Source organism: Conger conger, chromosome 17, assembly GCF_963514075.1.
Source record: "Conger conger chromosome 17, fConCon1.1, whole genome shotgun sequence".
Lineage (NCBI taxonomy): Eukaryota > Metazoa > Chordata > Actinopteri > Anguilliformes > Congridae > Conger > Conger conger.
In genome coordinates this window covers 36,598,929-36,626,671 of record NC_083776.1, presented here as the reverse complement: position 1 = coordinate 36,626,671, position 27,743 = coordinate 36,598,929, and the positions used below count along the sequence as shown (strand labels likewise).

Genomic DNA, 27,743 nt, shown 5'->3' with positions numbered 1-27,743 from the left:
GAGGTCACTCTTTACGGTTTCCTGTCTGTGGTGCTGATTTGTGTGGGTGATGGGTTTCTGCCACCTGGAAATGGGCTGACCAGCTCAAAGTGCAGTAATCCCTGTTTTTCACCGGAGACATTACTGAGTGCATACAAAACATGAGCTTCTGAAGCTACGCTACTGTCGTCTTTACTTGTGTTCATCAGTCTTATCCACATAGACTTCAGCCCATCTGCACCAAGAACACCGACGGTTAATGTTTTAAAAATCAGGAGGGATGATTAAGGTACAGTCTGAAAAGGTGTGTTTTTAGTCTGCGTCAAAATAGGGGGAGGAGTAGGGAGTGATTAAGGATTGTATGTAAGGTGGGGCAGTCCCCTTAGCAGCCCGAAATGCCAACAGTAGGGTCTTGAAGCGGATGCGTGCAGCAATAGGAAGCCAGTGGAGACCAATGAGGAGTGGGGTGACATGAGCTGACCTCGCGTTCTGGACCAGCTGGAGGGGCTTGATGGCACAAGCTGGGAGACCGGCTAGGAGGGAGTTGCAGTAATCCAGGCGGGAAATTACGAGTTGGACCATCTTGGCCATGCTGGTTGACCAGCTCATTTTCAAGCTGATCAAGGTGGCATAGCTGGATTTCACAGCTGGCATGGTGCCTGAGAAGGCCAATCTGTACATTCTCATGTTCTCTGGGCTTTAAAGCGTAGTCCTACATCCCAGGCGCACCCAAGAAACGTATTGTTCAGCCCAGAAAGAGTAGCAAACCATTTTCCAATTGAAAGTGCCCCTGCATACTCTTGGCCCTCCATGGCACCCCTGGGCAAACCATTAGGATGCTAATGCTCGTCTCTGTAAACTTTCAGTGCGTAGGCGATCAGCAAGTCGTTTGTTTTGTTTTGTAATACAAGTTCCATCCAGAACTGGAGTCCTCCGGGTGTTTTTAATAGCTTACTTTGACCCCGTGGGACTCATTGGAGGTGGCTAATCTGTTTGCTCCGATTTTACACGGGTGAATATGAGCCAGTATTAAACCTTTGGTCACTTTCGCTCTGCACAGCGCTGGCTGTTAATCATTCACATTTACCCTATGCTCTGCGCATAAACCCAAAGCCTGTCTTACAATCAGAAACATTCCCCTAAGTTTGGTGTTTGAAGTGTTTCTGTGCGACAGCTAAACGGAATTGTTAAAAGTAGAGACATGTTTATGTTTCCCTAGACAATAGAAAAGCAGGATGGGGATTCTTCTGTGCATGCTGACTTTGTGTTTGTCTAAATTTGGGTTTGGTAGACAAGTGCCGGGCCTTTGTGAGGAATCTGCACCGGTCTGCACTGCCAATGTGTGTGTGTGTGTGTGTGTGTGTGTGTGTGTGAGGAGGAGTGAGTGTGTGTGTGTGTGTGTGTGTGTGTTGGGGGGGGCGGGGGCGGGGTATGGGTTATGGTGGGTTGTCGGCCAGCTGCCAGCCAGCAAAAGATGGCTTCCTCTAGATCCCCCCTGCTCTCCTCTCTCCTGCTATCCTCCTCTCTGAGGAACCCCATCGAATCAGCCTCTCCTCCAGCCGCTCCTCCAGCCCCTTCTCCCTGCCTGTGTTTCCGCCTGTCCTCGCCCGGACCCCAGAGCAGCCCCCGCGGACAGATAAACGTGCTCTGCAGTAGATCTGCATGTTGGGTACACGGGAATGATGTACGAAACCCTGATAAGGAGCTCTGAGCCGTGCAGGGAGACGGCTCTGTTTGCCATGGCTGGTTACGCAGGGCCTCGTACCTGTGGCCCAGGTGTCCAGGATGTTTTACACATTCATCATGTGGGTCACGGTCATCCAGTGAAATGTGCAAGAGATAAAAGACAAAGAGACACACTGTACACAGTGTCCACAATAGCCAGGGTCCGTGGAATTGTACTTAATCACCTTACGCAAAGGACAGAGCCTCGCTCTGACATGCAGATAAAGGGCTGTCTGGATTCTTTTTAAACACGAATGCAGCCCTGTCAACTGAAAAATAAAGGAAGTTGTGTCATACGTACAGTGGGGTCCAACGGTCTGAGACCACCACTGAGGATTGTGCATTCTTTTCTAATTTAATACAAACCTTTTCACACATTATATTATCAGCATAACAATGTGAGTGAAAAGTTGGGTTGTTGAAAAATGTACATGAATTTCAGAGTATGTCCCTTTTCTGCTTTAATGGCAATGTGCACTGGAGCTGGCACGGACTCCTGATGATTGTTATCGCAGTGCTGTCTGCCAGCGCCCCAAAGCGCTCAGCGCAAGCAGTGCTTCCGTCTTCCAGTAGTTCTGGCAAAGCTTTGAGGTAACTTTCCTTTGTTTTCAATTTTCCTAGTCATAAAACTTGTGTATATTGTTGTATTCATTGATTTTATTTGTTGCCGATTTCAGATGAGATATTATTTTCCATTTCTCCAGATAAATTATTCAAGTTTGTCACTGTCAGATTAACCCTTTTTGCTGTGACTGTGTGTGGTTTCCGGAAAGGAAACACTTCGTTGTTTTTTGGTTTTTCATACGCATGCCTTTTTGGGTGCATCTGTGTGAGTCTGGCATGTTTGTGTACCAGGCTAAATTAGCATGGTGGTATCAGTTTCTGTCCTTTGGGGAAGTGGTAATTTGACGGATCAGAGTGTGGTGTCAGTGGCTTGACCACGAGGGCTCTAAGAGAGAAATGATCTGTCTCAGATACACGTCTCCCCATAAAGCCCTGCTTGCCCGACCGCTTACAACATACCGACCCAAACCTGCCGAGGCCCTTTCCAAGTGTGCTGATCTTTATGCCATTTTTTTAACAGTTTTAAAATTGTTAAATAAATGGTAAATGGTTGGCATTTATATAGCGCCTTTATCCAAAGCGCTATACAATTGATGCTTCTCATTCACCCATCCATACACATAATCACACACCGACGGCGATTGGCTGCCATGCAAGGCACTGACCAGCTCGTCAGGAGCATCTGGGGGTTAGGTGTCTTGCTCAGGGACACTTCGACACAGCCCGGGCGGGGGATCGAACCGGCAACCCTCCGACTGCCAGGCGAAATAAGCTTTGACTTTTGAATATGCACTTATCTCCTCCAAGGCCGTTCAGTTCTGGAAAGGCAGCAGTTACTAGCAATCAGATCAGATCATATCAGAGATTACCAGACATGTCATCCCGATTTTGAGTGGTTCTGGTTTGTTTGTTAGGGATTATTGTACATTTTAGGCATGTAGCAGATGGGACCATACCAACAACATTGGAGCTGGAAGCCCAATTCCTTATACATTGACCCACATATTATGTTAAGAATGTATGGTTTCTTTTATGTTTGAGGTCAAATTGACCCTGAAAGTTTGAATTGACACAAAACTGTAGTAATAGAAAAAGACACTTTGTGTGTTGCCGTCTTATTGTCTCTAAAATGGAATATGAAACATCTGTGACAAACATCTCATTTCAGAGGTAAGTGAAAGTTTGACACTTGAATGGGAAGGTGCCACCAGAATCATCCACAAAATGGTTGTATATTTTCTTAGCATTTTGTACAGCTACAGAGGGTAAAGCTAACCCCACACCACACCTTTGTATGCATTGTCTGTACAGGACTTGAAACAGCATTACAGGTGCATCTCAAATTTTTATATCGTGGAAAAGTTAATTTCTTTTTTCGTAATTTCATTCAAAAAGTGAAGCTTTCATATATTCTAGATTCATTACACATGAAGTGAAATATGTAAAGCTTTTTTTTGTTTTAATCTTCATATTTTGTCTTTATGAATTATGGTACCGAAATTTTTTTGAACTTTTCCACAATATTCCAATTTTTTGAGATGCACCTGTATGTTTATTTAATGTTTATCCCACCAAATTGGGAAATCATACAGTATTGAGATTTAAAAAAAGGTTAAGTGGTTTTTAAGAGATGCCAAACACTGAATGGGGTTAAATAGACCCCAAACATAATATGAAGGTTAAGCTGCACTGCTGCCTCCAGGATGTCAGAGCTGAGCTTTTGAAATGTCATCATAAACCATCTGTAGTCTGGCAGTGGGAGAGACCTGCACAGTGTTTCCTGTATTACTAAATCAATTCCTTGAACATTCACTTGAAACTCGGGTGCCAAACTCTCCAGGCCAAAGACTGTCGAACTTAGGCCCTGAATGTTCCGTGTGCAAACTGAAAGTGATTTCACAAGAGAAATATGCCTTCACGGAACAACTTGTACAACTTAGTATGTTAAGACGAGAGATAAACAATACCCTTTTTTTACATTTGATAACTATTAGTCATTTGATTGTTTATGTATGGGTTTGTTCTCTCTATGGTAGCTGAAAGGGTAATTCTTCTCTTTGTGTTTAGTGAAGGGGTCTGTCCACTCTGTGCAATGTCCTGCTCGGCTTCCCTCACAGTTATGTTAAACAGAGTTATCTTACCCAAGTCCTGGTCTCCAGGCCTCGCCATAATAATCCCAAAAATGGCAGAAGCATAGCTAAGGGAGTTTCTGTAAATGTCAAAATAGTGTGGATTTTTTTTCCCACCACATTTTTAACTGCGCTAGATGTGAGACGTGTGACTACTGTCTCTATCTTTCATTTTGAACAGGAAAATGCATGACATACTGTGTACAAGTTACTTTCTGCTTTTCGTTTTGTAGATACTTTATCATTTCTGCGGCATGCCTGCTTTCACTGAATCTCAAGGGAAGCGGTGACAGAAAAAGGAACTAGTTTAGCTGCTGGAATGTTTTCCATCTTTAGTACTCTGGAGGGAATGTTTTCCAGCTTTAGTACTCTGGAGGGAATGGACAGTCAAACGGCACAAGATGGGGTTACTGTTTCAAATGCGCCCATTCAGTTTTATTGTGTTCTTATTGGTTGTAAAATGGCCGTTCTCCATTTTGACACAAGTGGCACTCAAGTATGAGAAAAAACTCACAGATGACTATGAGTCGACCTTTTCATTCCCACAAAATGTTTTTTTTTTTTTTGTGCATTGTCAGTGGGAGTGAATGGAAATGACAGAAACTGTAAATGCATGTGGCTTCCTGTCATGTGTCATCACACACCACTGGTTTTATTATAAACATTTTCTGACTGGCCTTAAAGACGCAGCAGTCATTTTGTGCTTCCTCTGTGCGAGAGGCTTCTCACTGTGTGCTTCCCCTTCAGAGGAGCTGTGAGTTTGGCCGAGTGGCTCGGTGCTCCGCTCACCCCTCTGCGGAGCGCCGTCTCTCCTCCGAGGGGAGGAACAGGCTGTCGGTCTGTGGGAGAGGCTGTCGGTCTGTGGGAGAGGCTGTTGGTCTGTGGGAGAGGCTGCTCAGCTGTCAGTAGACGCAGGAAACAGAAGCTGCACCAGGCTCTGAATCCGCCTGAGCGCTGGGTCTGTGAGGACTCTCGATGGGGCTGAGGAATGAACTCATATTCATACGCATTACCCGTCACTGAGGAACCCCGCACTTCAACTAAGGTAAGCCTTTTTTATTTATTTACTATCAACATATCTGAATGTTGAAGGAATTTTATTTGAAATGCTCTCCACTAAACTTACTGTTAACTGCCTTATTGTGGAGATAAATAACACTTTATGACCTGCTTAGCGTTTTATTTTGAGGGCCCAGGTATTGAACTAATATTAGACTTTAACATATTGGTACAATACCTCTCTTGGGTCCAGGTGCATAGTAAATGTTACTATTACAATGCAAATACAAACACAATTAGATATTAATGACTCATTACGTAGCTATATAGGCAATCTTCCCAGTTAAATCTTTCTATTAAAAATGTTGCTGATGCTTATGCATAAAGAAACTGAAACCGCTTCACTTAATTTGCATATTGTGAATCATGGGTACAGTCCCACGTATGTGCTTCAAAACTTATGGTTATTATAGGTTTGGATTATTAAAACAGTTTGAGTCTATGAAAAGAATCTCTTGACATACAACAGACGTTTAGATGTACTTTTAATATTTAGTTTGGACATTTCTGTGTGTGTTCTTTATTAGACATTGACACAAATTCTCAGAGAAATTATTTCAATTCTGGAAAAAACATCAAGCGGCTGTATGAGGGAAAACTATGGCTAAATAAAATCTAAATTAACTACGATAACTGGCTTCAAGTGTAATATAATCACTAGGGCACTTTGAGAGATGAAAGTGATCAGGAAACTTCCAGATGCCCCAAGAGAATGCCTGAAGCAGTTGAATTTGCCAAGGCCGATTCTGCACATTACTGTCTGCACTATAGTCCTGCACACGTTTTATTGCCAATCTCAGAATACTTAGATGAACAGGAAAACATGACGCATCACATTTCCTGCCCTCTGTCAAAGAAACATGAAAAAGAGGCCCATGACGGATGAGGCTGTCAGGCAGCAGAGATGGACCATCATGATAGTCAAAACCATCCGGCCACTGCATTACGATCCAATTATAACCGGGTAAGGAACAGGCGAGTCCAAAAAATGAAAGGCAAACAGGCAAGGGGGCAGCTGGGTGATCATCCTGTTAATGCCTCTTCTAGTGCATAGACAGGATCTATGGTCTGGTATCAGCTTAAACACTGTTCTAGTGCATAGACGAGCTCTATGGTCTGGTATCAGCTTAAACACTTTTCTAGTGCATAGACAAGCTCTATGGTCTGGTATCAGCTTAAACATGTTTCTAGTGCATAGACGGGCTCTATGGTCTGGTATCAGCTTAAACACTGTTCTAGTGCATTAGACGAGCTCTATGGTCTGGTATCAGCTTAAACATGTTTCTAGTGCATAGACGGGCTCTATGGTCTGGTATCAGCTTAAACACTGTTCTAGTGCATTAGACAAGCTCTATGGTCTGGTATCAGCTTAAACATGTTTCTAGTGCATAGACGGGCTCTATGGTCTGGTATCAGCTTAAACACTGTTCTAGTGCATTAGACGAGCTCTATGGTCTGGTATCAGCTTAAACACTGTTCTAGTGCATAGACGAGCTCTGTGGTCTGGTATCAGCTTAAACACTGTTCTAGTGCATAGACAAGCTCTGGTCTGGTATCAGCTTAAACACTGTTCTAGTGCATTGACGGGCTCTATGGTCTGGTATCAGCTTAAACACTGTTCTAGTGCATGGATGGACTCTATGATCTGGTATCTGTTAAGGCACTGTTCTGCATGGATGGATTCTGACAAACAGAGAGCCCAATATTAGGTACTGTAAGTTTCCTATTGTACAGTGCTGTGAAAACAGTAGTGCTTCCTATTTGTCACACTGAATTGGTTTCAGATCTTAAGATAAAATGTAATATTAGACAAAGAGAACCTAAGTAAACACCACAGACATTTTTTTAATGATTATTTAATTCATTTAATGAGTGAAAAACCACCCGTATCACCCATGTGAAATGGAAATTTCCCCCTCAACTGGCTGCCCCATCTACAACCAAATCAGTCTTTCATATTGCTGTGGAGGAATTTTATCCCACTCTTCTTTGCAGAACTGCTTTAATTCAGACACATAGGTAGGTTTTTGCACATGAGCTCCTAGTTTCAGGTCCTGCCACAGCATCTCCATTCAGTTTAAATCAGGACTTTGATTTGGCCACTCCAAAACTTAAGCTATTCAGATGCAGACTTGCTTTTGTGTTTTGGATCAGTGTAGGGTCCTTACACAGGCCGCCAAATAACGTAGGGATTTTACACTCTGCGAAGTAGTGAGGATGATTATTGGAAATGTATACTTTATAATGTATAAATGTGTCCTTGCACGGGGCACACAAATTGTGAGGGATACGCACTATGTGTAGATTACTAGGATTTATACATACAAGGTTTCATGATAATAATCCTCACGTATGGCGCCAATTAACGTTATGTAGCAGTATAACTGCAAAAAGTAATCAGTAATATCTGACCACAAATTTAGTATTTTAATCCATCCATTATCCTAACCTGCTTATCCTGAACAGGGTCACAGGGGGGCTAGAGCCTATCCTAGCATACATTGGGCGAAAGGCAGGAATACACCCTGGACAGGTCGCCAGTCCATCGCAGGGCACACACACCATTCACTCACACACTCATACCTATGGGCAATTTAGACTCTCCAATCAGCCTAACCTGCATGTCTTTGGACTGTGGGAGGAAACCGGAGTCCCCGGAGGAAACCCACACAGACACAGGGAGAACATGCAAACTCCATACAGAGAGGCCCCGGCCGACCGGGATTCAAACCCAGGACCTCCTTGCTGTACGGGGGCTTCTTGCTGATAGCTTAGCTTTGATCAAACGTCTTCTGACTGTAACAGCATTTACAGGTAATTGTAGATCATCTTCGATCTTTCTTGAGCTGAGTGGCTGGATCTTTGTGAAACATTTGCTTCCCTTCTTCCTTAATAAAGGACAATTAATGACACCTGTATTTTCACAGAACCAATTAATTCTCTAATTAAACTCCACACTGCTATTATTTTGAACATTCCCCTTTCAATAAATGAGTAAATTACTCAAAACAAGCAGCGTGCATGTCATGACAGTTGGGTCTGTTGTTTTTCTATTACACTACTACATCTACAAGTAAATTATCTGCCATCCCGAAATAACACTATTACTAATTATTAATTACAATTACAATTATTAATAACAGTGGTTCATCAGGTTACTGATGTTGTACTGCTATTTTTTTTAACACAACTGTACAAACACAGAACAGATATGGGGTTGAACTGACGGGAAGTTAGTAGGATAAGGTAAGTTAGGAATGTGTGTGGAAAGGTAAGTAGCTAGCTTGGGTAGTGTGGGAGTGTAAAGAGTGTTAGCTGGGAGAAAGAGAGACTACTTGCGTAGGTTTAACTCTATATATACACAAAAGACAGCGAATCCAGTCATGTAAACATACACCAAACAGAATGCATTAAAATGATAACGAAAACCAATATATAAAAGCACAGATTGACAATAACAGTAAGCTAAACACTGGCTATGCCTGCAATGTTTGTTTAGTCTTACTGAGCCCATACGCATTGCTGGATCCAAAAGATGTGCTTTCCATGTAGAAGCAGCGATGGTGCTGTGAATCATTGTCCTGGGCAGGTGTGCAAAGAGAAGGGTCCAAAGTGGGAAGAGGGCTGGACAATGCTTGTCCTAGCTCTTATACTGGGAACGTTTATTGTTCCCGCCGTTACAGTATTGCCTCAACCGTAACTAGACGTTATGCCAGGGTGGACATCGCGGAATTGTCCTGTGGGATTGTGGGAAATGTAGTTGCGTGGTCCCTACATCACTGTCTTGTTACATAAGCCAATTATGCTTCAGCTTCAGTTCTCAGACAGATTTAAGAAGAGTGTTCTGGTACAGAGCAGAATTCATGGTTCCTTCAATAACGGCAAGTCTTCCAGGTACAGAGGCAGCAAAGCATCCCTAAGCCATCACAGTAACACTGTTTGACTTTTGCTATGATGTTCTTACTGTGAAATTCTGTGTTTTCCTAATGCCAGACATGAAGGGACCGATGTCAATCAAAGAAATTCCACTTTTGACTCATCTGTCCATGGTACAGTAACCTTTGGGGCTTATCCAGGTGCAGGCCTGAGATTTGATGAGATTTGAGGCCTGATGTTTTTCTTCGTTAGCAGTGGTTTCTACTTGGCTACTCTCCCATGAACCCCATCTTTGCCCAGTCATGAACACTAACCATAGCTGAGGCTAGAGAGGCCTGCAGGTCCTTTGGATGTTCTTCTGGGATCGTTGTGACCTCCTGGATGAGTTTTAGCTGTGCCTTCAAGCCTGGCTGTGTTCAACCTGCTGAATCGAATTATCTAATTACATTTGGTTAATTGGTTGATTGAGTAACTAAGGCGGAAATTAATTTCACATGCATGATATGGGTTTTTGGTGAATGTTTTCTTACGTAAATTAAGTCATAATTTTAAAAATATGTTCTGTGGTTACTCGATTTCTAATATTCTAATATAAAATTTTGTCTCCAGATCTGAAACCGTTCAATGTGACAAATATGCAATAATAGAGGAAATCAGGAAGGGAGCAGACACTTTTCCCCAGCGCTGTGGACTTCTGAAGCCTGAGCAGAGCAGGCGTTCTGCGGGATTTATGTTCACAGGGGTATCGCTGATTTTACAAGAAGAAGCATTTAAGGACACAAGAGCCGAGTGGCCGGAATCAATTTACCCAGTTCAATTTCATTGTGAACAAAAGACAGACGCATAAACTCCTCTTGGGTGTCCAGTAGATGATGTAAGGGTACCAGATACAGCAGGACTGTTGATGTACTAATCTCAGCCCGGGAGGCTGTAGCACTGATCTCTGAAACCAATGGAGTCTGACTCCACGAACACACCTGTGGGCCAGCTCATTGGGCTAATGAAATTGGCCTGGTTCTGAACCCCACATCCCAGCTTTGAGTGCTTCTCAGGGGTGAAGTGCAGTTTATAGCTTCAGGGATGTCTGATGAGACAGCTTCAGAGACAGAGCGGTTCAAATAAGTACAAAGAGCTGCAGTAATATAGCTGCCCTTATGGGAAGATAACTGTGTGGCCTTTTTAGAACTTCTAACGATAAACAGTTCATCGCAGTGCATTTGTAAAAATAATATTTATCTGAAAGTGGAGATAATTTGTCCATTTATTGTGCCCAATTGTCATAATATTTAACATTTTAATATTTTTACATGTATTTGCCAGAGGCTATGTAGAATGCTTCAGATAACTGCCACCATTTGATTTATTTTACCGTAGATCAGATTACAATTATGCAACACAATATACAATACTGAAACAACTGCAGTCTACCATGGTTACAGTTTGACATACTGCTGGTGATCTGGTGTATACAGCCCTGGTGTATAGAGCCCTGGTGTAAACAGCCCTGGTGTATAGGGCCCTGGTGTATAGGGCCCTGGTGTATAGGGCCCTGGGGTATAGAGCCCTGGTGTATAGGGCCCTGGTGTATAGAGCCCTGGTGTATAGGGCCCTGGTGTATAGAGCCCTGGTGTATAGAGCCCTGGTGTATAGGGCTCTGGTGTATAGAGCCCTGGTGTAAACAGCCCTGGTGTATAGGGCCCTGGTGTATAGAGCCCTGGTGTATAGAGCCCTGGTGTATAGGGCCCTGGTGTATAGGGCCCTGGTGTATAGGGCCCTGGTGTATAGAGCCCTGGTGTATAGGGCCCTGGTGTATAGAGCCCTGGTGTATAGGGCCCTGGTGTATAGGGCCCTGGTGTATAGAGCCCTGGTGTATAGGGCCCTGGTGTATAGGGCCCTGGTGTATAGAGCCCTGGTGTAAACAGCCCTGGTGTATAGGGCCCTGGTGTATAGAGCCCTGGTGTATACGGCCCTGGTGTATAGAGCCCTGGTGTATAGAGCCCTGGTGTAAACGGCCCTGGTGTATAGGGCCCTGGTGTATAGGGCCCTGGTGTAAACAGCCCTGGTGTATAGGGCCCTGGTGTATAGAGCCCTGGTGTATACAGCCCTGGTGTATAGGGCCCTGGTGTATAGAGCCCTGGTGTATAGGGCCCTGGTGTATAGGGCCCTGGTGTATACAGCCCTGGTGTATAGGGCCCTGGTGTATAGGGCCCTCGTGTATAGGGCCCTGGTGTATAGAGCCCTGGTGTATAGGGCCCTGGTGTATAGAGCCCTGGTGTATAGGGCCCTGGTGTATAGGGCCCTGGTGTATAGAGCCCTGGTGTATAGAGCCCTGGTGTATAGGGCCCTGGTGTATAGGGCCCTTGTGTATAGGGCCCTGGTGTATAGAGCCCTGGTGTATAGGGCCCTGGTGTATAGAGCCCTGGTGTATAGGGCCCTGGTGTATAGGGCCCTGGTGTATAGAGCCCTGGTGTATAGGGCCCTGGTGTATAGAGCCCTGTTTTATGTCACATTATTAAAGTTTGTCAAAGCTGTAAAGCCAAGTACAGAAAGAGGCCAAATCAAAAAGGCCGTAAAATAATAAAAAGCAACTAAAAAAAAACCTGTTTCTGTGAACAGCTTTTCACTGTTAATGGAAACAAAATGAACTGGAAAATACCATAATAATTTCAGCAACATTTAAGATGATATTGAGCTGTTTTAGATGCATTTCATTAGATGCTTTCATCCTCCATTGCAGTCATTTCTCTTTAGTTCTGAAGAGAAACACCAAGCGCCGTTGTTTGAAATACAACTCGTATGTGTCAGCACTTGTGTGTGTGAGAGACTTGAGGCTTGAGGAAGTTCTATTTGTGAAAGTGGAAGTGCACTACCCAAATGTTTCACAACCCCCCCCCCCCACCAGCTGCTTCGCTCAAACCTCCCCCCTCCGCCCCTGTCTGTCTCCCCCATCCCCCGCGTCCATCTCAAAGACATGCACGTCAGGTTAGGTGTGCTCCTGTCGTTGCCCTTGACCAAGGCACTGGAGTTGGTCCCCAGGTGCTGCACTGTGGTTGCCCACTACTCCTAAAAAACTAGGATGGGTCAAATGCAGAGGACAAATTTCAATAAAGTATGACTTATCTCCTCCTCTCTCTCAGGCCCTGCAGTGTGGCAGTGAAGGGGGTCCTGCCCAGGAGCCCCCGGCCATGGCTCCAGACTACCCCTCCCAGGAGAGGCTGATCCTGTGCCTCACCCTGCCCCTCTCCACGGTCATCATCCTGGCAAACCTGCTCATCATCCTGGGCATCGCCAGCAACCGGCAGCTCCACAACACCCCCAACTACTTCTTCCTGAGCCTGCTAGTGGCGGCGGTGTTCACGGGCGTGGCGCTGCCCTTCATCCCGCGCATGGTGCTGAGCCGCGCCCTGGCCTGGCGCTCCTGCCTCCTGGTGCACACCTTCCCCAACTTCCTGTTCCTGTCCTTCCTGTTCAACCTGGTCATGGTGCACTACGAGCGCTACCTGTGCATCGCCCGGCCCCTGCACCACAGCCAGTTCTGGGTGCACCGCTGCTTCCCGCTGGCACTGCTGGCCGTCTGGGGCCCGCCCCTGCTGTATGCCTCCCTCCCCGCCTTCGGCTGGAACAACCGGGGCGTGGCCCCCAACGCCAGCACCCCGGGCAACGGCTCGGCCCCCGCGGCAGGCAACGGCTCGGCCCCCGCGGCGGGCGGGGAGGAGTGCTCGTACCGCCTGGTGTTCCCCGACGCCTTCATCTACCTGGAGGTGTACGGGCTGCTGCTGCCCGCCATCCTGGGCATCGCGTGCATGACGGGGCGCGTGCTGTGGATCGCGCGGGCGCAGGTGCGGGACCTGTGCAAGCTGCGCCGCTCGGTGGAGAGAGCGCAGGCCGTCCCGGCCGAGCACCGGCTCAACCTGCGCTACGCCAGGTGCGTGGCGGCGGTGTCGCTGGTGTTCGTGGCCTGCTGGGTGCCCTACATCGTGTACCTGCACGTGTCCGTGGCCCTGCTGAGGCGGGAGCGGCCCGGCGGCTCCTCCAGCACGCACATCATCCTCTCCTGCGTGGGCATCGGCAGCACCGCCGTCATCCCCGTGGTGCTGGGCCTGGCCAACCGGCAGTACACCGACCCTGCCCGCCGGCTGCTGCAGGCGCTGAGGGCCGGCTGGGCACGGCAGGAACCCGGCGACATCGCCCTCTGAGCCCGACCCGGACCCTAGACCGGACCCTAGACCGGACCCGCCACCCGGACCAGACCTGGAGCGAAGAGACCCTCGAGCGGGTCATGTTGAGAGAAGGTGTTGTCATTGCAGTCGGCTCCAGTGTAGGTCATTCAGACCTGTTTTCAGTGTGAAGTCGATGGTACAGTTGCCATAAAAATGCAAAGTCAATCACTTTTTCCCTCAAGAATGCCTCCCCATGTGCAGATTTTCTTTAAGTTACTGTATTTGACCAATACAGTGATACTTTGTGGATGAATCCGGGACAGATTGCATCACTCTCTCTCACACGCTTTGGCTTTAAATCGTACAACATGGCAGCGCCGGTAAACTTGAAACTTCAGAACACTTTTCACGAGCCCATGGGCAGTCAGTGGGTGATGTAACAGGAGCCTGGTCTGTGCTCCCGAGCAATTCTGTGCCCATTTCACCCCTCTTGGTCTCTTCTGAAAGGTAACCCTTTGGAGTTTGTTTTCCAAGTCACTTGGTGTGACACGTAATTACTCCAAGTCTTACTAAATTAAATTTACAGAGTGGAAGTGGAAGACTTTTCAGGCAACATGGGGATAATTAGCAAAAAAATCTGTAACTGTCCTGTTCTGGCTTAATACAACGCTACCCAACTTCAACTCACTGCAGGTGGCAGTGTCTGCAGGCATTTGCTCGTACCGTGCCCTACACCACCTGATTTCATTAATTAATTTACACTGCGGCCCGCAGGATTTGGAGTTCAGTAGCGCTGCAGACACTGTGGCCCTCAGGACATGGAGTTCAGTAGCGCTGGCTTAATATGAAGCCGTGTTTTTTCGTGATAATCCAATGATAATCCAACACTTGTTCTTCAGGGTGTATTACGAAAGATGTTTCAGGACTCTTCCAAGTGACAGTATTTATAGCAGGGGTGAGCAGCTCTCGGAGGTCCAGTGATTATTCCAGGCTTGGCTTTAACAGCTCTGTCCTTCGCTCCAGAATCGCACGGGAGTTAAACATTCTCACTACGGATACATGGGCAGGCTGCTACTGTAGCTCAGTTTTATGGGAAACGTCAGGCCTAATAAAGGATTGGGCCAATTAAACAAAACACGAGTGGGCTTGTAGGCCCATACTTCGGGGCCTTGACTTCACTGCTTTTGACATGAAGGTATCGCACTGTAATCCTCCTGCAGTTTTAAAAACTGAAAACAAGTTTTGGAGGTGATAACAAATTACTTTTTATAAATGTCACAATGGAAATAGTCATAATGGTCCTGAAATAATAAAATATAGTTATTCAGAAATGTACTATTCAGTCAGTTTCTCACTTCTCCTCTCCTGATATGTGAACCGGCAGAGGGAGTCAGTCAGATTTTGAGAGGATGGATGGATTTCACAACGTGAGTGACCTTTCAAATGTGGCAAAACAGCTCACTTCCTGTTCATTTCCAGACCATTATGTGCAACATCTTTAGTTTTAGCTTGGCATAAACACAACCAGAGAAACTAGCCACTTGGGTCCAGTTAAAATGGCAGACATTCTCAACTGAACAGATGTCACCACTTCCTGTTTACACGGTGTGAGTGACGTCTGTCTTACGGTAGCATCCGGAATACACCAAACGACCAGCTTTCAAATCGGAAAAGACTAAAAACGTTTAGCCAGAAACAGTGACATTAGTTTAGTGTTGTTGAACATAATGTTTAATGGTGGATGGCAGCAGCTATAATGTGAAAAGAACTGCATTCTTTGGCGTGTGTGTGTGTGTGTGTGTGTGTGTGTGTGTGTGTGTGTGTGTGAGAGTGAGTGAGGGAGTGTGTGTGTGTGTGCAGGAGGGTTATAGGAAGGAAGTTTGTACTTGCACTGTGCAGCCTGCAGATATGGTGATTCGATGAGCAATTCTAATATTTAACCACTGAAGAGAAAGTTATTTCATGACTGAATATTACAAATGCACTACTGTACCATATCCTCATAGAACCTGCCAATTAATTTCTGTCCCCTGCAGAGGACACGGGTCCCTGGTCGTTATATCAATAACCATATATTCTACTATGCTGAAACATAGACTACAATGAACATTCAATAAAATAAATGTGATTTCAAAAGATTTATTCAAAACTACATGGTTCTTAAACATGCAACATACTTCAGTATGTCAATGCAATTTTAAAAGCTTAACCCTCATTATGTTTGGGGTCAATTTGATGCTGTATGATTTATTTTTAATTTTTGAGGGATTAAACAATAAACATGTAATGCTGTCTTCAAAAGTCCTGTACCAACTTTGTATACTTTGCAACATTCTGACCCAAGGCTCTTTAGCTATATAAAATGTATGAAAAGATACTGCAGTATATTTCCAATACAGGTTTCAAACTTTCAGTTACATCAGACTCGAAGTCAATCTGGTGTTGACTCTTGTTTTCCCATGACTTTTATATCATTGAAGCTGTGCACTTAACCATGAATTGAGCTATTTCTTCTCTTTAGTTCTACCTTGCAATTGACAGTGGATTTTATTTGTGAGGAAAAGATGGGTTAAGACCGGTTATTGGCTGTTGGAGGCGTCCCCATGTCCCAGACAGACATAAACACAACAAAGCTTACGGACCATAAAATAAAAGCCAATTTGAAATGAAAAATTCATACTGAATAGAATTTTTTTTTAGTGCTTTTTTTTTTTTAAGAAAAGCAATACTTTTACTCTCCATCTATATCCACTTATATATTATTATCTTTTTAAGTTTGTCTAGATTAAAAAATGATCATGCCTTTAATATCTTTTTTTAACGTTTACTGTTTGAAAAGGCAGCGCGCGGCTGCTGATTGGGAAAACGACGAAAAAGTTGACAATCATTTGGTTGTAAAAACAAATCACAGGTAAGAAACAAAGCAGCTAACTACTATCGTTAGACCACTTGTATTAAAAAGGCGTCGGTGGTGAACTAAATACAATGTTCATTTAAAATCGTTCAACAGTAACCGCTTGCTGCAAACATAGTTCAATGTTCATAGTTCAACGTGCGCTGTCTTGAACGCACGTAAGGTGTAAGTGAATTCCACAAAAATGCATGAAATGGTAGTCAATATTTTAACCCAATTACTGGCTATTGGTCTGTGTTCTTATTGCATGCTGTACTTACGAGGATACCTTTCTGACGTATAAAACGTTTCTTGCTGCTTGGCTTACTCTTTTTACAAATTGTAACAAAATATGTAGATTTACAAACTGTAACAGAAGATGGCAGGAATCAGACGGCAGTGTGACGAGCCAGCCACGCGTGACCTCAGGAGCTATGGCTAACATGGGCACGCTATGGTCTGTGTCGTAGGCCTGCGTGGGAGTGCGTGTGAGAGAGTCGGCTGGCCACGTTCCCGGATGTCTCGTCGAGCGGCAGCTTCATCGCCGGTGGACCTCTTCCCAGAAAGAGGCTCCTTCGGGACGCCGCGGACAGAGCTCAGCCAGAAAAAGTTATGTTCACTGCTTATCAAGAACACCTAAATATAAACATCCACCCGTTGCTGCATTTCACTCATTTGGGAATCTGGTGTCCATATTGGCCAGTGGTCATATTGCACAAATAAAACCGCTAATTGTGTTGAGAGGGCGTTTAAAACGGTCTCATAAGCCTGGATGGGTCTGGATGGGATCATCTTCATTTGATTGGCTCTCATTTAGTATACTTTTAATTCCTCAAGTAATTTAATTTCTGATGTTGAGAAGCTTTTGAGCTCCGTGGTTGAAGCTCTGTGATTGAAGCTATGGAAATAAAATGTATTGAAATACTAAGCACACAGAGAGCATCATTTAAAAGTCAACAGGTCAAGCTATTTTTTTTCTCGTTCAGAGCGATCTAGAGACACTGGGCAAATTTGCCTCAAATTGGTGAGTAATTGTGCTTCAGCATTGAAATCTTTTCTGTCTTATAGCACCACCAAGTGGTTAATGGGCATCATGGCCAGTTGGGAGAATCCAGCTGTGAGCAAACTTTAAATTAAAATGCAATGCAATTAAATTTTATGCCATTACATTAAATTTCAAATAGCAAAATAGCCAATACTGCCGACTTGATTCAGTGCCACTCAGTTTATTTTAAAATTTGGGTTTTCAGTTTTGTTTTTATTGTTTGTTTTTTAAACAGTAGACTTCCCTTTAAAAACTGAAACTGGATATGTAACTGATTACATGGCTCTGAAAGCAAAGCAATCCATATTCGAGTACTAATTATAGGTATTTTACAACCAAACCTGGTGGTTACTGGTGGGTGCATTCTGGTCCTATTCTTGTGTTTTGGGGTTTCTATATGCCCCATGTCTTCAGAAAGGCTTCCATATTTTCTTTATTATAGATGCATGTGAGGAAGAGATGGAATCATAAACAAAAGTACAGTTGCTGTAATTTTTAGAAATTTATAGGATTGATAAATAACTAAAAGTACTATTAATAGGTTTGAGTAATTAAGGTTCGATTTACGTTTTGGTTTAATTTCATTCTTAGTTCACATTTTCACACTCGCGCACACACACAGTTCAGCCGTTATCTGTACGCAGCAGCAGATTTACGCTGTGTTCACCACTACACTTTGTTCTGCATTCTAGATGATTCTAGAAAAAGTGAAGATACAGTTTGTTCACCACCGAATACATTTGAGATGATTCTTGAAGAAGTGAAGACACAGTTTGCTGTTGGTGTCACTCTTTTCTGGATGCCGAAAAGTCTTATATTTTGCATTTTTATTTCCAGACTTGTGGTCAATGTTGATTGCAGGGCAAATGGCTGCCAGTAATTCCCCCAACCCATCCATGAAGAACTCTGCAGGAAGGACAGCGAGAGAAAGCCCAGTGTCACATGTATTTTTACTCTTAGTTTGTGAATTATGAAGTCACTCTAGAGCCAGTAAGATTAAAAACAGAAAAATCGCTTGACGGTGTGAGGCAGAAATATTTTGAATTGAACAAAAATGGTACGCATATATTCACAGAAGCAGAGTGATTTAAAATGAATACTTGATTAAGGAAAATGTAAATGTAGCATAGTATAGGCAAGTTTTAATTTAATAAAATATCAATAAGGCGCGACAAGGATGGTGCAGTGGTTAGCACTGCCGCCTCACAGCAAGGAGGTCCTGGGTTCGAATCCCCATCGGCCGGGGCCTCTCTGTGCGGTGTTTGCATGTTCTTCCCGTGTTTGTGTGGGTTTCCTCCAGGTATTCCTCCCACAGTTCAAAGACATGCTGGTTAGGCTGATTGGAGAGTCTAAATTGCCCATAGGTATGAGTGTATGAGTGAATGGTGTGTGTGCCCTGTCCAGGTGACCTGTCCAGGGTGTATTCCTGCCTTTCGCCCAATGTATGCTGGGATAGGCTCCAGCCCCCCTGCGACCCTGTTCAGGATAAGCGGGTTAGGATAATGAATGATAATATCAAATCAAATTTTTTTACCCAGGAATTCTTGGTAAAGGTGAAATGACAAGTGCTGTGCAGTGGAGCACCTAATTGGGCAGGTGGAGGACCTTAAAACCCAGTCTGTATTAGATGGATAACTAGCAGTAGTAACAGGAGTACAGGAGCAACATGATCCCGGCTGGAAGTCATGAAAGTTGCATTAGAAGATTCTTGACCAAATGAAATGGCGTCAGAAGCTTTACCATCTTGAAAATTGAGCCTGTGAATTTAAAAAAAAAATGTATTGAGCCTTGAAAATTGAGCCTGTCAAATCTGAACTGTTTAATCAGCTAAACCATGTTGAGTTGAGAGCTGGTCTGAACTGGTCACCCGGTTACCAGCTGCTTCAAAACCAAGCTTGAGCATTTTTATTCAGCAGGGGATGAACTTGTGTCAACACAGTATTGCTGTAGTCTGGATAATGCTAATTTCTTCCTGGCACAAAATGGACTCTATGTAACAGTGGATCATACATTTATAGAGCAGAACCCAGGGTTGGAAGACAGGCAACTTTGCTCTGGTACAGCATCCCCTTACCTGAGTGGCCCACTCTTTTCAGCAGTGGGTCGAAGCCCACTTTGCGAACAGAGTCTGTCCGAGCCAGGAAGAAGTTGACCACCACAGAGGCAAAGAAGCAGTCTGGGTTGCCTGGAATGGGCTGGTAGGTGCCTTTTACTCTGGTTAAACAGCCACCTTCCTCATCGCCCTCCTCATAGAAGAGTTTGAAAGGAAATGTGTTTCCATTGACCGACCCAGCAACCTACCAGCAGAGGAAGATAATCTGTTCTATTATTGCTCATTAAAACAGCCACAGAAACAGTACCTGAAGGCAAAACCTACCGGAAGGCAAATGGCAGAAAAAAGAATTTGCGTCTTTTGGAAATTAAAAGCATGTGCAATTCTTTAATAATGTAATCTGTACTTATGGATAGCGATCTTAATGTTGTTTGGAGTACAGTAGACATATACAGGGCTGTAGCATGTTGTGAAAGATCTGGGCTGGTACCTTGAAAGGGCAGGCTGATGTTATTGTTAGTGAGGAATTCAGGCTGATCAATTGATTTCCTGTCTTTTGAGGCTTTTAGCCTTGCGAGAGGAAGTTGGGGTTTGTGTTGATTTTGGAGAATCATATCTTTGGCATTAAAGCAGGGAAAAACCTGTAAACTCTGAGATAATGTTCTGTCTACTTTCAGATTATGTTCTCAGATTTTCATAATACAAATTACCATACAAAAAGTTATGGTCATTCAAAAATGCTAAATTGTGCCGCTTGGCAATTTCTTTTCATAATTTGATGGCTTATTACATCAGCAACACTTGGTGTATGAGTTCCAAACTTCTCAGATAGTAGTTATTTTGGTTTAAAAAAAGTCACAAGGGAAATTATGTCATCTAGATGCACTACAATGCCAAATTTGAGTTGGTCCAGAAAATGACCAAAAAGTGTTAGATATTCAACAAAGCTCAAGCGTGTCACAATGCACAATGGAAATGCTGCTTTGCCAGTGTATCAGCTTGCCCGAAAAATAGAGCCCTTAGTTTCACCGCTTTTGTGGTTTCTCAGTCTAAAAGCCAAACTAACCTACAGTCAATCCAATATACTTTCAACAGCAGAAAAGTACTTACCACATCCAATTCAGGCAAAGACTCCATAATTTCTACAAATTTCTCAATCTTGGTTTTGTCTGTGAACAGAAAGTCGTCGTCCACCCACAGAAAGTACTTGGTGGTGACCTGTGAGACGGCAAGGTTCCTGCCAGCAAACCAGCCCTACAGCGTAAAAACAGAGAACTGCATTAGTGAACAAGCAACACTCAACCCTACAGCGTAAAAACAGAGAACTGCATTAGTGAACAAGCAACACTCAACCCTAAAAAACAACTGCATTAGTGAACAAGCAACACTCAACTCTACAGAACAGAGAACTGCATTAGTGAACAAGCAACACTCAACCCTACAAAACAGAGAACTGCGTTAGTGAACAAGGAACACTCAACCCTACAAAACAGAGAACTGCGTTAGTGAACAAGCAACACTCAACTCTACAAAACAGAGAACTGCATTAGTTAACAAGCAACACTCAACCCTACAAAACAGAGAACTGCGTTAGTAAACAAGCAACACTCAACCCTACAAAACAGAGAACTGCGTTAGTGAACAAGCAACACTCAACCCTCTACAACAGAGAACTGCGTTAGTGAACAAGCAACACTCAACCCTACAAAACAGAGAACTGCGTTAGTTAACAAGCAACGCTCAACCCTACAAAACAGAGAACTGCGTTAGTGACCAAGCAACACTCAACCCTACAAAACAGAGAACTGCATTAGTGAACAAGCAACACTCAACCCTACAGCGTAAAAACAGAGAACTACATTAGTGAACAAGCAACACTCAACCCTAAAAAACAACTGCATTAGTGAACAAGCAACACTCAACCCTACAGAACAGAGAACTGTATTAGTGAACAAGCAACACTCAACCCTACAAAACAGAGAACTGCATTAGTGAACAAGCAACACTCAACCCTACAGGGTAAAAACAGAGAACTGCATTAGTGAACAAGCAACACTCAACCCTACAGCGTAAAAACAGAGAACTGCATTAGTGAACAAGCAACACTCAACCCTACAAAACAGAGAACTGCGTTAGTGAACAAGCAACACTCAACCCTACAAAACAGAGAACTGCATTAGTGAACAAGCAGCACTCAACCCTACAAAACAGAGAACTGCATTAGTGAACAAGCAGCACTCAACCCTACAAAACAGAGAACTGCGTTAGGGAACAAGGAACACTCAACCCTACAAAACAGAGAACTGCGTTAGTGAACAAGCAACACTCAACCCTACAAAACAGAGAACTGCGTTAGTGAACAAGCAACACTCAACCCTATAAAACAGAGAACTGCGTTAGTGAATAAGCAACACTCAACCCTACAAAACAGAGAACTGCGTTAGTTAACAAGCAACGCTCAACCCTACAAAACAGAGAACTGCGTTAGTGAACAAGCAACACTCAACCCTACAAAACAGAGAACTGCGTTAGTGAACAAGCAACACTCAACCCTACAAAACAGAGAACTGCATTAGTGAACAAGCAGCACTCAACCCTACAAAACAGAGAACTGCATTAGTGAACAAGCAGCACTCAACCCTACAAAACAGAGAACTGCGTTAGGGAACAAGGAACACTCAACCCTACAAAACAGAGAACTGCGTTAGTGAACAAGCAACACTCAACCCTACAAAACAGAGAACTGCGTTAGTGAACAAGCAACACTCAACCCTATAAAACAGAGAACTGCGTTAGTGAATAAGCAACACTCAACCCTACAAAACAGAGAACTGCGTTAGTTAACAAGCAACGCTCAACCCTACAAAACAGAGAACTGCGTTAGTGAACAAGCAGCACTCAACCCTACAAAACAGAGAACTGCATTAGTGAACTACAGGGTAAAACAGAAAACTGCATTAGTGAACAAGCAACACTCAACCCTACAAAACAGAGAACTGCGTTAGTTAACAAGCAACGCTCAACCCTACAAAACGGTGAACTGCATTAGTGAACAAGCAACGCTCAACCCTACAAAACAGAGAACTGCGTTAGTGAACAAGCAACACTCAACCCTACAAAATGGAGAACTGCATTAGTGAACAAGCAACACTCAACCCTACAAAACACAGAACTGCATTAGTGAACACCAAACATAGCATAGAACCCTGAACACAGCATGCAATAGTGATCACTCAACACTGAACGCAACATGCAATAGTAGACACTCAACCCTGAACACAGCATGCAATAGTGAACACTCAACCCTGAACACAGCATGGAACAGTGATCACTCATCCCTGAACACACCATGCAAACAGCTGTAGCTAGCTAAGGAAGTTTGACATATCAAATTTAAACAATGGGCATTCATCTCTCCGAGTGGCCAGTGTTGATGTCCAAGTGATACTGTATATCAGCATTCATGGAATATGTCTCAGCCAATCACAATGCATGGTAGGAACTGTTTTATAACCTGGTAACTGATCATTTTGGCTCTAAGCCTAATACTAACTCGCCAGCTAGCAAGCTAATATCTCAAGCTAATATGTATTTGGCAACAGCCTAAAGGTACTGAGACAAACCACCAAAGAAGTGCAGTTAGTATTACAAGAAATTCTAGTTGTTTACCAAGTAAGGTAGTGCACTAACTCCTTACTGCAGCAGAGCTAGTATCTAGTAGCAGGAGTACTGTATCAAGCAAGCAAAAAACTCCCTGACAAATAGACTTGCAAAATGCTGTGATCAACTTCCCTGTTGATCACAGGTTTTCAGTTCAGTTTTTAGCTGGTCTCTAGCTGGTCATAGCTGGTCTCTAGCTGAATATAGCTGGTTAGTAGCTGGTCAGAACTTTGCTTGTCTGTAGCTGGCCAGTAGCTGGTCTCTAGCTGGTTGGAATTAGCTGGTGGACTAGACTAGATCCTCATTGGTCTCCGCTGGCTTCCTATTGCCGCACGCATCCGTTTCAAGGCCCTAGTGTTGGTATTTCAGGCTACTAAGGGGACTGCCCCACTTTACATACAATCTTTAATCGCTCCCTAATCCCCAGCAAGACCACTCTGGTCTGCCAGCTCTGGTCGCCTTATGGTTTCCCTCACTACGAGCACCTGGCGGTCGAGCTGCACGTTCACGCCTGTTTTCCGTTCTGGTTCCTCAGTGGTGGAATGACTTGCTGACCACTATCTGGACAGCAGAATCCCTCCCCCTAAAACACACCTTTTCAAACTGTACCTTAGTCCTCCCTCCTGATTTCCCCCCGCCATCCCCCACTCCTCCGATATCCCTCTTGTCTAACCCCCCCCCAAAAAGAACTGATGATGACTGTTGTCCTTTTGTTTAGAAGAGTCCTTCATGTGTATTTTACTAGTTACTAGGATTTGATGCTTGCAAGTGACGCAATCTTTTAGCGCATGAGGACATAGGACTTCAAATCTTGGCATTGTTATTTGTACAGCCCACCACAACCTTTCAGCATTTTTATAACCTTGATAATCCACTGACTACTACAGTAATATTAACCATGGGGGCTTGAGCCGTTTATGCACTGCCTCTCACGCAGCTGGTGAAGTTTGTTGACCTGCTACGTGTTGAAAGCGTATCTTTGTGGCAGTATGGATTAACAAACGTCAGCTGATCAGGAAGACACCTGAGGACCTGTTCCCCGTATTGTATGTGGCTTGTAAGCAGGAAGGACAAAGTATAATTAACAAATGCCTCTTCAGTAAAATGATGAAATATTCACCCTTTAAAGTTAATAAAGAATATAAACTCTTGGGCTCTGGTACTTAAACTCGAGCAAAACAACTGAAACCTGCAGGGCAAGGCCATCATTAGGCCGAGACACTAGGCTTTGCAATGATAGGCCCTAAAGCCCAAATGCAGGCAAAATAGTGGCACAAAATATGCCTCAAAATTTACAGCAACTAGAATAAGCAAAGTATTCTCAAAATTAGCCCGAAAGCATCAGCATTTCTAGCTCTTGTGGTTTTTCTGCCTTGAAATGTAACAGCAAGAAAATCAAGCAGGTGTGCAGGTTACAGCCTCTTGTGATCCCAAAAGACAGGACGTCGTCACACCCAGATTGGGCAAGAGAAAATCTAAAATCCTGAAATAAGCTAAAAACTATAATATAACTCAGGAGCCAGCACCAGGGAATGGGTGACTGCTACAGCTTAAGCCAGCTTCACCAGCTCCGGCTGGTGTAATTAGAGTTATGAGCTTATCTAGTGATTGCAACATAAAACTAATGTCAGTTTTGGCTGGTAGCTCCGATAACGGACATACCAGTAGCTAGAGAAGTGCGTCTATATCGTGTCTGTTTCCACCCAACTGTTGCCTCACTGCAGGTTTATGCCAGCTGTACCTTATAGTTATATGTTCATGCCATTGTGATGGTGGAGGCTATTGCAGCATATACTGTGGTGAGACTGTGGTGCTGGGGCATTTTACTGGAAGGCTTTCAGGGCAGCATTTCAGAATCACCTGTCCCACCTTTCAGCTGCTGTGCCGCATTAATGGGCTGCTCTGCACCCGTACTGCCAAGCCATCGCCCCCCTCCACCACAAGTCTACCACAAAACACCAAGCCATCGCCCCCCTCCACCACAAGTCTACCACAAAACACCAAGCCATCGCCCCACCCCTCCACCACAAGTCTACCACAAAACACCAAGCCATCGCCCCACCCCTCCACCACAAGTCTACCATAAAACACCAAACCAACGCCCCACCCCTCCACCACAAGTCTACCATAAAACACCAAGCCATCACCCCCCTCCACCACAAGTCTACCACAAAACACCAAGCCATCGCCCCACCCCTCCACCACAAGTCTACCACAAAACACCAAGCCATCGCCCCACCCCTCCACCACAAGTCTACCACAAAACACCAAGCCATCGCCCTACCCCTCCACCACAAGTCTACCACAAAACACCAAGCCATCGCCCCCCTCCACCACAAGTCTACCATAAAACACCAAACCATCGCCCCACCCCTCCACCACAAGTCTACCACAAAACACCAAGCCATCGCCCCCCTCCACCACAAGTCTACCATAAAACACCAAACCAACGCCCCACCCCTCCACCACAAGTCTACCACAAAACACCAAGCCATCACCTCCCTCCACCACAAGTCTACCATAAAACACCAAACCAACGCCCCACCCCTCCACCACAAGTCTACCACAAAACGGCAAGCCATCGCCCCACCCCTCCACCACAAGTCTACGCTAGGCGTTTTATGGTAGACTTGTGGTAGAAATGTTTCCTCGAAATGTGCGAACGCTTGCAGTGCCCCGTGCACCTTGCCCTTCCAGCGTCTCTTCGGATAGGCGTACCTGGGCAGGGGGCATGAAGTACTGCTCAATGTTCTCTCCGTTCACTTTCTGTGGGTCAATGCTGTCATCCGCAATGATGATCTTCACGTCTTTGTAAAACTTCCTGATACTGCTGACCAGCCTGTTCACCTCAGGGTACCTCAGGAAGACCTTTGTTGTCACTGTCACCTGGGAGTTGATGTCTGGAATGATGAAATCAATATATAAATTCTTTGTGGTATATTATTGCATTTCAGACTGCTCCACATCTTTTGTAAAGACTGGACATCACACAAAGCTTTAAGCAGCTCAAGGAGCACAAACCACGCAAAGCAAATTTCCCTGGAGCTGGGGCATCCAGGCAAGATTTGTGTTTTGAGCCTGTACTACCAGTACCATTCCCTGGTGTCTGCACTATAATTAGGAGAGTGTTTGACATGTTTTAAATTCAATTCAATTTTATTCACATAGCACTTTTTATCGGGACACTGTAACAAAGATGCATTTTGGAAAAACAGAGAAACTAGACAGAGTCAAAACCCACCAAAATCCAGAGGTTCAAAAAATCCCCAGTGGGAAGAAGTGAACATTGTAGCTTTGACAGTGTTTACTGCATTCATTTACAGGAGCAGAAATCATATCTCCACCTCATTCTCACTTTGTATTGTATTGCCTTACAAGGAGTCCTTCATATCTTTCGTGCATACACTTTCTAGACTTTCTAGACAATAAAGAAGATGGGTATTCTTTGCATAGTCTTGATTGACAGGTATGTGGACTCACCCTCTCCGAGGTCATACAGAACTGGTACTGTAGGCTGTCGGATCTCCACAGGGAAGATGGCTTCATGCTGCCCCCACACAAAACGTACTGATAAATAAATAAAACACCGAAATATGAAACCCCACGTGATGGTGTGTTGGTTGGTCATTATGATGTTCATTTATTTAACAGTAGCTCATTAGTTTATCAAAAATGGTCAGTTCTTTAATTTGTTCTGTCATGTGAATGCTATACCTAGCAACCCTTAACTTAATAAAATGCACATTACATTTGTTGGACCATATGTCACAGTGCGGTACCGGTTTGGACCACTGGAGGGTGGTTTGGTTGGCTGACAGCCTTTTCAACCTGTTTACTCACTTGTGAACTAATTTCCGTGCAATCAAACCGCACCCTCGATAAACACTCATCTCACAGTACTGAGGTGCTTATGTGTAATTCACGTTATGCTGAAGCTGGTAAACAGTATCTCTGGTTCTCTGAGAAAAGAGTTTGTGGGAGTCTAACTCTCCCTTTGTTAGAGTATTAGTTTATTTTCAGGAAGAGAAGAGTTTGTGGGAGTCTACTCTCCCTGTGTTAGTTTATTTGCTACAACTTTTTTCCCACCCGTTCAACATTTTTTATTCCTCCTTTTTATCTTTTCGTTTTCCTGTCCCATTAGTCTGCTTTGTTGATTTAGTGGTTGTTTGCAAACAGCTTTCAGGAACCCTGGTGTCTGTGTCTGCAAACACCCCACGCCCTCACCTTGCACCATATCTATTAGGGGAGTTCATCTCCCAGTTGAAATTGTACTTCCCTCTAGGGTCTTTCAGCGAACTTATCCCTGGTTATGGGTGTGCACTTCGTTGTACGTCGCTCTGGATAAGAGCGTCTGCCAAATGCCAATAATGTAATGTAATCTCCTTCTGAACCCGGCTCAATATGCATTTCAGTAGGAAATCAATGCATCTAAAATACATTTTAATATCCAGCAATTTCATACCATACAATTCAGCCCTTTTTTGTTGCAATGTTGTGCAATGCCTGTTGCATGATCTCTGCCATCACAAATATTATATTATTACTGTATATTCATTCTAATGGATAAATATCCATTGCAAGTATTTTGTCAGAAATGGTG

At 44.2% G+C, this 27,743-nt stretch overlaps 2 protein-coding genes across 6 annotated transcripts in view; one reads left to right on the top strand and one right to left on the bottom strand.

Moving 5' to 3' along the window:
* Nucleotides 1–5,095: 5,095 nt before the first annotated feature.
* On the top strand, nt 5,096–17,313 carry gpbar1 (G protein-coupled bile acid receptor 1). 3 transcript variants are annotated; one of them, XR_009705898.1, is made up of 3 exons: nt 5,096–5,442; nt 12,470–13,650; nt 16,856–17,313. XR_009705898.1 is itself a non-coding variant. In XM_061226563.1 (2 exons), the coding sequence occupies exons 1-2, from the start codon at nt 5,386–5,388 to the stop codon at nt 13,526–13,528; spliced, it is 1,116 nt and encodes a 371-aa protein (XP_061082547.1). In that variant the 5' UTR covers nt 5,096–5,385; the 3' UTR covers nt 13,529–16,165. The 3 variants fall into 3 exon arrangements, 1 of the variants encoding a protein (XP_061082547.1); XR_009705897.1 differs by having other exon boundaries at nt 12,470–13,999; XM_061226563.1 differs by lacking the exon at nt 16,856–17,313 and having other exon boundaries at nt 12,470–16,165.
* The window catches only part of LOC133116697 (beta-1,4 N-acetylgalactosaminyltransferase 2-like), a 27,652-nt gene continuing 15,524 nt past the window's right edge, over nt 15,616–27,743 (bottom strand). Inside the window, exons 6-11 of one of the 3 annotated variants that reach the window (XR_009705896.1) lie at nt 26,624–26,710; nt 25,862–26,043; nt 20,594–20,737; nt 19,505–19,727; nt 18,965–19,187; nt 18,206–18,336 (exon numbers count right to left, since the gene is read on the bottom strand). Coding sequence is in view for 2 of the 3 variants with exons in the window: in XM_061226561.1 (XP_061082545.1) it covers nt 18,155–18,336; nt 19,505–19,727; nt 20,594–20,737; nt 25,862–26,043; nt 26,624–26,710 (818 nt within the window). In the remaining variant the exon portion in view is untranslated. Of the gene's footprint in view, nt 19,188–19,504; nt 19,728–20,593; nt 20,738–25,861; nt 26,044–26,623; nt 26,711–27,743 lie in introns of all 3 variants that reach the window. The other 2 variants (XM_061226561.1, XM_061226562.1) reach the window with 2 other exon arrangements.